This window comes from Phascolarctos cinereus, unplaced genomic scaffold (genome assembly GCF_003287225.1).
Source record: "Phascolarctos cinereus isolate Bilbo 61053 unplaced genomic scaffold, phaCin_HiC Scaffold_726;HRSCAF=1367, whole genome shotgun sequence".
NCBI lineage: Eukaryota > Metazoa > Chordata > Mammalia > Diprotodontia > Phascolarctidae > Phascolarctos > Phascolarctos cinereus.
The window spans coordinates 94,192,552-94,205,037 of record NW_027556098.1 but is presented as its reverse complement, the minus strand read 5'-3'; the positions used below and the strand labels follow the sequence as shown (position 1 = coordinate 94,205,037).

Sequence of the window (12,486 nt, the reverse complement as noted above, 5' to 3'; positions counted from 1 at the left end):
GCAGGCAGTGTCCCAAGTACTGAGGATACAAATAAGAAAAAGACAGTCCCTACCCACAAGGATCTTACGGTCTAAAGACGGAAAACAACACAGAAAAGGAAGCTTAAAAGGAGGGGGGTAAGTGGGAAGTGTTTGATAATGGTGGAGTCAAAAGCAAGCAGTATAGCCATTGGAAATAAAGCGCTGTGTATGGGCTTCTGAGGTCTATTTAAATAGGGACTTCGGGAGAATTTTTTTTGCACAACTCTCCGGTCAGAAGGGCAAAGACAACTGAGAATCCTGATGAAGTATAAATACAAAGCTGATGAAATCTCTGTGATGATAAGTTCCCTGATGATGAGGTCTTCCTTGGGAAAAGTTGAGGGCTCTTTTCCCTATATTTGACCCAACTCTGGAGCTAAATATGTGACTTCAGGCAAATCAGATCACTTCTTTGTGTCTCAGTTTTGCCATATATAAAAATAATGTTAGACAGGATAGTTTCATGAATTCCTGTCAGCTGTAGAAATCTAGGAATCCCCAGAGGCTTCTCACAGACCCATGTGGTTTCCCTTTCACCTAGCAGACTTTTTTCCTTCCCTCTTAAATGCTCTTGAGAACTTTTCCCTCCATTGCTTTTGGGCTCTCAAGGCAAGGTTTTCTATCAAAAGTACAACATTTTGTAGAAGAGCAAGGGCAATCACAAGATCAGGGTTCTACTCAAACCTCTGCTGGTACTTACTGTAAAGTGCTGTATAGGTTGTATAACTTCTCTGGTATTCAGTATCCTCATATGTAAAAAGAGGTTGAACAATCTGACCTGTAAAGTCCTTTCAAGTTCTCTCTCTTCATGTAATTTATCTTGGAATTTAATATAATTTTGATATTATATGGTCATCATTTTTTTGTGGTTCCAGTTAGCTTTATTGGCTTTTTTTTAGCCTATTTAAATTATTAGTCATACTTAAGTTCAAGCATTTAATATTGAATAAAAAGCTAAGCACACCCCCTTCTCTCTCTCCTCTTTCTCTTTGTCTGTCTGTCTGTCTGTCTGTCTCTCTCTCTCTCTCTCTCTCTCTCTCACTCACACACACACACACACACACACGATATATATATATATATATATATATATTTATATGTATGTACGTATGTATGTATATGTGTGTGTGTGTGTATGTATGTATGTATATCACTGATACATAGGTGGTGCAATGGATAGAGTGCTGGACCTGAGTTCGAATAAAGGGCATTATTACTAAAGTCATGCCTAAGTAACAAATAACTAAGAAATAGGTTTTAAATGCATAATTTTATATTTCCCTGCTGACTCCCAAATAGATTCTTCTCTTTGTACCCCCTACTCCATATCCCAACCTCCCCCTCAAGTCCTTTGTGTTCTTTATAGCCTAGTTTCTCTCTTTAGCTCCTGTTTTGTATCAGCAATTGCCAATTGCATTTTTTTTCCCCAACTGGATATGTTGCAAGCATCTCAAGTTGAACCAGACCAAAACAGAAAACAGAATTCATCGTCTTTAACTGCCTACTCCCCCACCTACCCAATTCACCTCTTTTTTAGGACACTGTCATTTTTCTGGTAATACAGATTCAAAACCATTCATTGTATTATCCCAAAACCAATCAGTTGCCAATCATATCAGTTCTCCCTCTATGACATCTCTCTCACTCATCCTCTTCTTTCTCCTTACATGGCCACCACCCTCATTTAGGCCCACATTGCCTCTTGCCTAGATGATTGCAGAATCTTCCTACTTGATCTCCGTCTCTAATCTTCATACTCTCTCCATTCTGTCCTCTACAGAACTGTTAATTGTTATTTGTAAAACACAGGTTACTCTTGTTCAAGAAGCTTCAGTGGCTCCCTGTTATCTTTACAATAAAATACAAACTCTCTGTTTGGCATTTGAACCCAATAACAACCTGGCTCCAACCTACTTCTAGGAATAGGATTATTAAACACTGTTCCTTTCATGCATGAGTTGCCCATCCTAGCCAAATGGACCTAATTGCTGTTCCCTGTACATGAGATTCCATCTCAGTGCTTTTATTTTTCCATACCAATAATACATTTTACTTTCACTTAGGCCTGTTAGAGTCCCTGGCTTTCTTTAAAGCTCAGCTCCAAGGTAGTCTAACACATAAAGTCTTTTCTTGTAGTCTTCCATATCCAATCCTGAAATAGTTGTTTTTGCTTTTTATTCTGACCCTTCAGGGCACTTATCATAATGTACACTACCTGCTAATGAGGTGTGTGGGTGCCTTTGGAAAAATTCTGCCCCCATCCTTTATCCCTTGATTCACCTCATAGTTGGGGTGGCATATTCTTTGTAGAGATTTGGTTCTTGAGTTTGGGAGCCATGAACAAGAAGTAAGAGCCACACCCCTACCCCTTCTCCTTTGTGGGGAGACAGGGAATGTCACACAGGATGAGCAGGCATGGATGGGTCGGGACCTGTACTGCATGTAACATTAAAATGTCTTTTTTCGCAAACCCCCAATTCATCTGCCAAACTCCCCTGTTACTGTCAAAGGCACCCACATCCTTCTAGTCATAGGTTTTCACCATTTCATTGTCATTTTTGACTTGTAATTTTCTCTCACTCCAAATGCACATACTTTCTGTTGATAAAGCTTGTCAGTTCTACCTTCATATCTCTCCTATTTTTCTCCGTCTTTCTTTTCACACAGCCACCGACCTAGCTGAGGCCCTTATCACCTGAGAAGTGACAGCATGTCCTAATTGTAGGATTTCACTTTTACCAAAGTGATATTCCTGAAGTGCAAGCCTGACTATTTCATCTTCTTCCTCCTCCTTAATAGGCTCCAGTCGCTACTTATTAACTCTTGATTCAAATGTTATTTTATCTTCATCCCATCCATTTTCAGCATCAGTTTATAAAAAAAGTTTTACAATTAAGTAATTAGCAGCACTGTAGTATGTATATAAATAAGTAAATATGCACATACTGGGAGTGTGTGCTCAAAAAATTTGTAATCAAAAAAGTTTGTAAGTCACGGCTATAGATCAATAGAATCAACAAGGAAATAAAATAGCGACAGAAAGGTTAAACAACTCATACTATTTTTGTTTTACTGTTTGTTTCACACACATATATACATATATATGCACACATATAAAATTTTGTAGATGCTTTTGGAAGTCAGTGTCTTGTACAAGTTACCTGATGTCTGTGTGTGTGTGTGTTTTTAATAAGCTGTTTCATTGTCATCTTCAGTATAGAGTAGTTGTAATTGTCTCATATTTTGTACTAAGATTGTTTAGGTCAAATTATAAGAAATAAGTTTCTTCAAGATGAATGTAAGAACATGTGGGGAAAAATAACTAAAGGGAGATTGCATGATGTTATACAAAGTAAAATATGTATGTGTATTCTTATATGCATATATACATATGTGTATGTATAGAGTGTGTATGTGTGTGTGTGTAACACACCCTTTCCCCCCTGGAGAAATTTCCCTTTCCGTCTACTAATTTATCTTACGTTAATTCTTGTATATGAACTAGTTACCCCAACATTTTTTCCCCTTGCTTTCTTCCCAACCTCTATGCTCCTTCTTTGTTGAAGGTGATATGCAGTTGTTTTGTTTTTTTTTTTTTCAAATGGAAAACTCCTTAGTGGAAAGCTTTTAGTTTCACATAAGCAAGAATATATGTGATAAATAGTGCCAGCAGATCATTGCTTCACTCATCCAAAGTGCTCATTTTTTCCAGAAATTCTTTCTTCCGTTGATTGTGCAATGCCATAACTTGTGTGCATTTGCTTTTGACCCAAAGGAAACACAGACTGTTCAACCATCACTCCTGTTCTTAAATTAATGAAATTAGGTACAAAAAAGCTATTTGGGTCCATTTTCTTGCCAAAGAAGGATTGATAATTTTAACATAGATTTATCTAGTATTTTGGTTATTCTGCTAATGTGCACAACTCAGGTATGCAAAGTATTGTCACTGACCACATAAATAGCATTAATGTATGTCAATAGTACACCACAAATATATGCGTGCCATTTTCTGTTCATGTAGCCTTTTATTTAACTGCTAATTCTTCTGTTGTTCTGTAGAATTATAAGTTACCTGCCTTTTAGGGAAGCAGGATATCTGGAAGATGATTTGGAAGCAAAGGACACTAATTCTTTAATGTTAGGTGCTAAGTATAGCCAGAGTTGCCCTTAGACCCAATTTGAAGTACTGAGCCTAGTAAACTTGATAGCTGCCAACAAAATCTCTTATTGCTCTTTATTTTTCTATTTTGCCACAAAAATCTCTTCAGTGCTTGAGTCAGCAGCAGACTACCAGGGGACTCTTTTTATTCAGATTGCTGTAGTCAAAGATTATGAAACTTGAGTTAAAAGAGCCCTCAGGAGCGATCTAGTCCAAGCCATACCCCTTGACAACGTATCTGACAATGACCATTCATTCTGTGCCTGAATCACCACTAGCAATTATCAGTTCACTACTTACAGAGGACATCTGTTCCATTTTGGGTGCTTCTAATTGTCAATAAAATTTTCCTTATATTAGATTGATAACTATTCAAACCTTTGTTTCCAGTTCTGCTTTCTAGGACCATGTAAAACACATTCTCAGCTTTCTTGTACATTACAGCCCTTCAAATACTGGAAGAAACATCCTTGTACATCTTCTCTTCTTTAAGCTAATTATCTCCAGTTCCTTTAGCTAGTCCTCGTATTCTGATTTCCAGTCTTTTTACTATAATCTTGCTTTCCACTAGATGTACTATAGTTTTCCCCAGTACTTCACATGTGGTCAGTCGAGGCCAAATACAGTGAGACGGTCATCCATTTTACTCTGGACATTGTTTTTGTTAGCTTAGTGTAAGGATTTTGTTAGGCTCATTTTTCTTGTCTGCTGTGATCTTTTTGAACCCTGCTTCTAATCATACGGTGTGTTGGCTGTTCCTCCCAGCTTTGTTTCATCCACAAACTTGATTAAGTACCTCATCTCTTCCATTATCCAGTTATTTTAATCCTTCCTAAATAGAACAAAGAACCTAGGAACAACCTGAGAAATATTTTTACTAATATGTATCCTATATACTTTCTTTCTCTAAAACAAATTAGATAAATAGCAAAGTAAAAAAATTTGAATTATATTTGTTAATGGAATGGAATTATCACTTTAAATTATTTTCCACAAATCAAATCACAGCCATTTTGCCATATTAATTCACAGTCCAATTCTTATATGCTTTAATATTCCTTTCTTCCTGTGTGTGGAGAACCAAATCTTTATCTTCTTCTCCTCATGAATTGTTCATTTTCCTGTCATAGGGAAACCTGTAGAGCTAGGGAAAAGGCTGCGAATGAGATCTTGAAGTGTAGCATCTACATTTTGTTAAAAGTGAAAATGTTCATATTTCTATTCCCACGTCCCTATAGAATTACACATTTACTGTGAAATCGGTGAACTGAACACTGGTATGATTGCTTTACTGTTCAAGCACCAAATAGGTAAATTCAGCAATGTTTTGTGGTGAGCTGTTCCAGAAAGTTTGCTCAACAGTTATTGGAAATTGCATCTTCCATAGGAGGAGGATAAATTTCCTGGTCTCTGATCTCTATCATTCCACGCCAAATAGCTTTTAAGTGTTAGAAAGTGTGATATTGTTCTTCTCTGAGGCCTATCTTTGGCAACTTCAATGTATAGTAGAGAGATTTTTTTTTACCCCTAATAGTTTTTTTTTAACCATATATTAGTAACATGTATCTGCCTTTCTTAGAACCATAGAACTTTCTCCCCCTCTCCACCCTTTCTCGTCCTTTTTTCTTAATCTCAGCTTGATATTTTTGGAAGAAGATAGGTTTGTGTGGTCCAACCCAACCATCCTCTCATACACAAGTCTAGTTCACTTTACTTTCTGGAATGAGGATTCTTGTGGTAGAAAATGTGCCAAACTGGTCCTTAGAGCACCTGAATTTTGAACCCTTATTCTTATCTATCTGGCAGTTATGTTATTAGGCTAATTACTTACTCATTCTAGACCTCGATTTATTCACCCATAAAGTAAGGAGTTTGGATCCTTCGAACTTGAAGATTTTATGGTTCTGAATTCTTCTATTTCTCTTTTGAAATTGGTGTCCTATGTAGTAATAAAAAAAAAATCTAAAGTATGAGTCCTGAAGATTCATTTCCATTAATAAAAATTACCTTCTGAAATGAACATCTGAGAAGAGACTTATTTATAAATGATAACTAAAATTTGCTTTGATAGTATAGCCTTTAAGTGATGGTCAGCTTCCCTACCTTCAATTGCCCCCTCCCCCTTTTTTTCTTCAGCCTTCTTTTCACATGGCATAGTAGAAAGAGAAGGAAAATTGTAACCAGAATCGCCCAGTGTTGAATCTAAGCTCTTAAAATTACTGGTCATTTCAGCTCAGTTTTCTCTTCTTTAAAATAGGGATGATAATACTTGCCCTACTACTACACAGAGTGTTTGTGAGGGAAGTGTTTTGGAAGCCATATATCACTAATAAATATGAATTATTTTCTACTTTTATGGGTTGTGAAAAATTCATTAAGTACTTCATCCTTTGAGACTAGTGATGTAAGGGGCTCTTGTAATTAGGAAAATAAGAGTCTTACATGGTATGTAACAGAGATACAGCTTACTCTAATATGAAATATACATACAATGAAAGAACAAATATAGGATAACTTTCCCTAATACATCATTAAATATTTCCATTATATAAATGTTTAATAAAGATTTCAGTAAATTAGTGGGGTGTATGCTCATGGGCATCTCACATTTAGACAGAGATCACCTGAGTGAAAGATCACTTCTTTTTCCTAATCTGGAATAGTTTGTGAAAAAGCATAGTTTTATTTAGTTGTTGCTTAAATGAGTGGAAGAAACACCAGTTGGCAAGCTGGAACAGAGTTGGCATTTCAAGGATATTATAGAAGTTAAATCAGGTGTTAACTGATGAAGGCACCAGTCACAGTTTATGTAGCCCAACATTAGGAAGGTAAAATATTCAGTAGCTAAATACATTTTGAGGATTGAACTTATGAAGTCATAATACCAAAAGAAAAAACAACTTTTTTTCTCCCTGAAGTCTACCTGTTTTTTGTGTATGTGTTCAGGTTAAAATGGCACAAATTTATTCTTTCTCATTTGTGGTTCATATCCAGTCACAACATAGTTGGAAGGGCATTTCTTAGTTTTGTATCTCAACACAAAATCTCCATGATGTTTTTCACGATGCTTGTATCCTTTAAACACTTAATAAATGTTTGAAGACTATGAAAAGAATATCAAATGCTGGCTTAAAATTGCAGGATGGGTTCTTGGCCAGCTTTAACTAGGAACCAGCCAAATCTCATTAATTCTACTTTGCTAACCTGCTGACTGAGCAGCTTTTCAAAAACAAAATTAGTGGTTGAAAATTTGCCTATGGAAAAAATTAGCATTTAATATCCACTACTAAAAACAGGTAAACACATGAATAAATGATGAATAACTCTAAATTTAATTATTTCTTTTACCACAAGTTATATTTAAGACCAGAATTGTATGTCAGGAATGAAGTGATTTTGAGAGAGAGAGAAAAATGTGTTTCTGTGTGAAATTTTCAGGACAAAAAAAATGAAGTCATTTATAACAACTTGAAGCTGTTTTGATAGTGAATGTAAAAGTGTTATGATTTATAGCTCTTGAAAAATTGATGTCAGTCCTGGTTTATTCATTTCATTGCATCAACTAACCTCCTCCTGACCCCATGAGATTTATTTTTTAGAATTATTTGTATATTGAATGAGAAATATTCTTTATTAATATAGTCTATTAAGTCAGAACTCCTACATTGACATTATTGAACACATTATGCCATTTTAAAATGATTTAGTCTTCTAAGTAATATCTTACATATATCTATAATATTTCCCTATGAGGAGTTCACATTTGAAATATGATACTGTAAGAAAAAATAAATCTTGTTAGCATAATCCTCATTAAATATCTATGACTGAGAGTCTCAACTTTTTCTGTCATATTTTACAAATGACATTTGAAGAACTATCATCTTTAACTTATGAATCTAGTTCTTTGGAATTACTTTGAAATGATGTATTTTAGAATCTTATAGTCCTGTAAAGTGAAAGGTGAACTTTGCTTTTCATCCTTTCATTCCTTTACCAAACATTCATCAACCACCTACTGTGTCCAGAATGGTATGTTAGGTACTATGGGGGTAGTAGCAATTCACATTTATATAGTGATTTAAGGTTTATGAAGTACTTTTCTAATAATAGCCCTGCAAATATTAATATCCCAGTTTTACAGATGAGAAAGTTGGGGCTTAGGAAGCTTAAGTGAGTTGTTCATTGTCACGTAACTACAAGGTGTTTTTTAAAAAGCCTGTATATGAACACAGTTCTCCAATAAGTAAGAAGAAACATTACCTACTTTCATAGTCCTTAGAGTCCTGTGTGTGTGTGTGTGTGTGTGTGTGTGTGTGTGTGTGTGTGTGTGTAATAAGAAAACTACAATATGATGTGATTTTATTTTTTAAGATTTGATTATTCCTAATTGAAGGTATCAGGTATATTGTCAAAAGAGATGGCATTTTTGTCTGGGTCTTGAAGGGATAGGTGTGATATGGGTAAATGGAATTGAAGAAGGATCAGTGGAAGGAAGAAAGCGAACAGGAAATCATAGAGCATGTTTAGGGAAAGAGAAGCAGTCTAAATTGACTGGAGGATAAAATGTATGAAAGGGTTGTAAAGAAATATTAGATTGCAAAGTACATTGAAATCGGATCAAAAAATGCCAATCCCAAAGAATGTGGACTTAATTTGTTAAGTAATGGAAGGTCATTGAAGGATTTTTGGGTAAGGGTACGCATGACATGACCAGAGCTAGGCTCAAAAAGATTAATGTGGCAGTCATTTACAGTGGGCCTACTATATTTAGAGGTATGGGAAAGGTTCAGAGTTTAAATAAAATATAACACATTCCTATATAGAGCTTCTGGACTATTGGAGAGACCTGACATTTGTGAGGGGGAAAGAAAACAATATACGATAACTGTATAGGAAGAGAAAGCTGTGCCTGGCTTTGTGAAATGAGCTTTACCAGTTCAGGCAAAGCTTCTCAATTGTAGTAGTCAACTTGGCTTGTAAATGATTGGTAGAAACAATAGGGAAAGTAGGATTAATCTGTGCGTAGGGTGACTTGGGGTTAGGGAAAGAGACATTGGAGCCGGGGAGACCTATTGCAGTAGATTCAAAATACTGTACAAGGGCTGTAGCAGTATGTCTAGAGCAAGTGGAAGATGAAAGAAATATCACAGAGACAGAAAGAGTTGGACTTGGTGACTGGATGTGTAAGAACAAGAGGGAACCTGGCAAGATTGTTAATGCTGATAACAAGAAACAGGAAAGTCAAGACAGAAAGCAAAATTTGTAGGGAAAAGGATTTGTTTTGAACATGTTGAGCTGAAGGCAAACCAGGAAAGATATCCAGGTGGAAATATCCTAAAAAAAAGTTATAAGTGTAATCTGAAGCTCAGGAGAAAGATGATGATTGTATATATGAATTGATTTAGTAATCCTCTTCATAGACTAGAGGATGGGTTAAGTTGTGGGAGTAAATGACATTGCCAAGATAGAAAATGTAAAGAGAAAAATGAGTAGCCAGCCAAGAACAGAACCTAGAAAAAGGGGTGTGGCAGAGGGGGAATCAAGAGGGAAAGAAGACAGAGACGTAAAAGGCAGAGAGGTGAAAGCAGAACCTGAGAACACAATCTTCTGGAATCCAAGGGAGTAAAGAGCATAAAAGGGGGATCTAGGTCAATAACAAAATGGAGCAAAGAGGTCAAGTTGAGTGATAATTGAGAAAAAGCTTTTGAATTTCCTTCAAAAATACTTTATCTATTGATTTTTAATGCAACTCAAAGGAAAATTGACACATTCATCTGGTTTCAGACCTTAGACATCTAAATTGATATTCTTTTTTTTTTTCTTAAGGCAATTGAGGTTAAGTGATTTGCCCAGGGTCACACAGCTAGTAAGTGTCAAGTGTTTGATCGGATTTGAACTCAGGTCTTCCTGACTTCGCTGGTGCTCTATCCATTGCGCCACCTAGCTGTCCCGTGAATTGGTATTCTTCCTCATCAAAAGAGAATTCTTACTGAAGAGCAATATATGATGTCAGAAGTGTACTTCTAAGGATAAAGTTGCCCTTAGGGAAATAAACTGACAACTTTGAAAGTAAACTGTCTTTATATAATATGCCTACCTTACTACTTTTCTGAGTTTTAACATGCTAGTACAGTGTGTATTTGGTTGAAAAGTAGTTTTCTTTTTATAAACTATGAAGTATTTATATAGTAATTCTATATGATTAGAAGATGATAATTATTGGGGTAAGATTATATTCTCCACTGAGGTTATAAAGGGAAGAGTACCTCCCAGCCCCAAAGAAAGCAGAGCCACAAGCTAAGTTACTGGATCCCATTGGTGTGGTTTGGGGGTCAGCTAGGTAAAAGTGTCTATATGGAAACATTCCTTTAAGAAAGGGCCTTTCTATATATCTTCCTCTCATTCCTGCTTTCTCCACTTCGAGGTGTTTTTCCTCAGCTGAGCATTTGCTCACCTGCCCTTACTAAGAAACGAAACTTTTAATAGGTGCCCATATGTCATTATGGAATTTATTAAATCCTCCAACCATGTTTTTGGTGACAAACTTGGATTTGCCTTCATGTATCAGTGTAGACATTTTCTAAGTTGATTATGAGCGTTATGTAAGGAATGAAGAGTTTACAGCCAGTTGTTTTTAAAACTGTTATTAAAAGTCTTCAGGGGGTACTAAGAATATGCCTTTACAGATCTTATCAGAACTATTTCCTTTAGTTATGTGGACTTAAACTTTATGAATTAAAGCATATGGATCTAGTCTTCCAAATTTTTTCAAATCCCTTCTTAAAAAAGATACCTGTAAGATGACAGATGTTGGATTACATCATATCTGAGGCCAGTTCTAGCTCAAAATACTCTTAAGTACAAAATCTGTCTCCAATCTATAGCTCAGTAATTTTGCTTAACTTTTTATTACTTATTAACATGATATCAAAGGAGAGGGGAAGTTATTTTAGTATATAAACTGCCATATTTAGAGAAGACCTCTTGCTCCCTCTACAGAAGGGTGGTTGAAAATTGCAGACTTTCTAGAATATAAAAGTAGAAACATATTCTTCATTTTAAGTTTATTTTCCTATGTTTCATTTGATCATTTTATGTTCTGGTTATGTTTCAGTTATTTTATTAACTTCTATTCATTTCTTTTAGCCAAATAAATTGAATATTTAAGCAATTATCTATTGTACTTTATCAGATAATGGAAATGAGGACCTCAAGTAAAGATCTCCTTTTCTCTGCTATTCTAAATAGGTTTAGTTCATGTTTTGTGCTTATCTAAAAAAATTACTTCATAATTATAAATTCATAGAAAATAAAATAAGATATCCTTAAACCAAACTGACCATTCCCTAACTATGGAAAGTACCAATTATCCTGAGACATTGCCTCTTTCATGAAGACTTCTTTTAAAAATCAAGTTGAAAATTTGCCTATTTTTTGTTATTTTATTTACCTATTTCAAGTTAAAAAATTAACTTGTTACTGAATATTTTATTGAAGTTGCTTTGGAAAATTTATGCATCTTTTCTGATAACAGCAAGATTTTTTTTTTGTTTGATTTGACAGCACCTAGTTCTCCTTATTCTTTCATTTAAAATTATAAACATAAAGATGCTTTTTTCCCCTCTATTGAGTCTTGGCCAAAAGAATGAAAAATCTGATTCATTTATATTAATTTTAAGAAGCAGCTCCTCTGATGTTATCCTGTAATTGAAAGTTGAATGACTGACAGAGTAGTCTATGTGATTTGCAAATATCACATCAAACTTGCTGAAAAGTCAAACAAATTCTAAACCAGAATTTTTGTTTTTAATAGGTGTCCTATTCCTTTAACAAATAGCCTGGCAGAAAAAATAAAAGAAAACGTAGAGGAAGAGGATGAAGACTACAAGATTCCTTCATCCCATCCTGTATCCCTGAGCTCACAACCACCTCATTGTCATAGCATAAAGCCTTCTGTACGGTAAGAATATATGCAATGTTTATCAACTTAGGTCTTTGTAGATGTTACTTCTTTTGTTCCTGATTTTATGGGGTTTAATCATTTGCATTTAATTAGAAACAGTTGAATTCTTGGGCTAATTTGTATCCTTCCTTATGCTTCCTATTTTGTACCCTTATTCCAGAGTGAACTAAAAGATGGAACTTCTCATTAATCAGGAAGTCATTACACTAAATTAGTTAACTGGTGGGTATAATGGAACATTTTGTTCCATGAAAAAAATAGCTCATACTTTAATATGATTCTGCTCATGTAGAATACGTGCAATTTCAGTAAACTATTTCAGCGCTTGGGATATGTT

The 12,486-nt window shown here is 35.1% G+C and overlaps 1 protein-coding gene across 12 annotated transcripts in view; it reads left to right on the top strand.

The window, feature by feature from the left end:
• Window positions 1-12,486, top strand: part of CBLB (Cbl proto-oncogene B) — a 284,335-nt gene that overhangs the window by 185,138 nt on the left and 86,711 nt on the right. For all 12 annotated transcript variants that reach the window (XR_013482932.1, XM_078146682.1, XM_078146683.1 and 9 more), the window contains one exon: window positions 12,000-12,146. Coding sequence is in view for 11 of the 12 variants with exons in the window: in XM_078146682.1 (XP_078002808.1) it covers window positions 12,000-12,146 (147 nt within the window). In the remaining variant the exon portion in view is untranslated. The remainder of the gene's footprint in view (window positions 1-11,999; window positions 12,147-12,486) is intronic.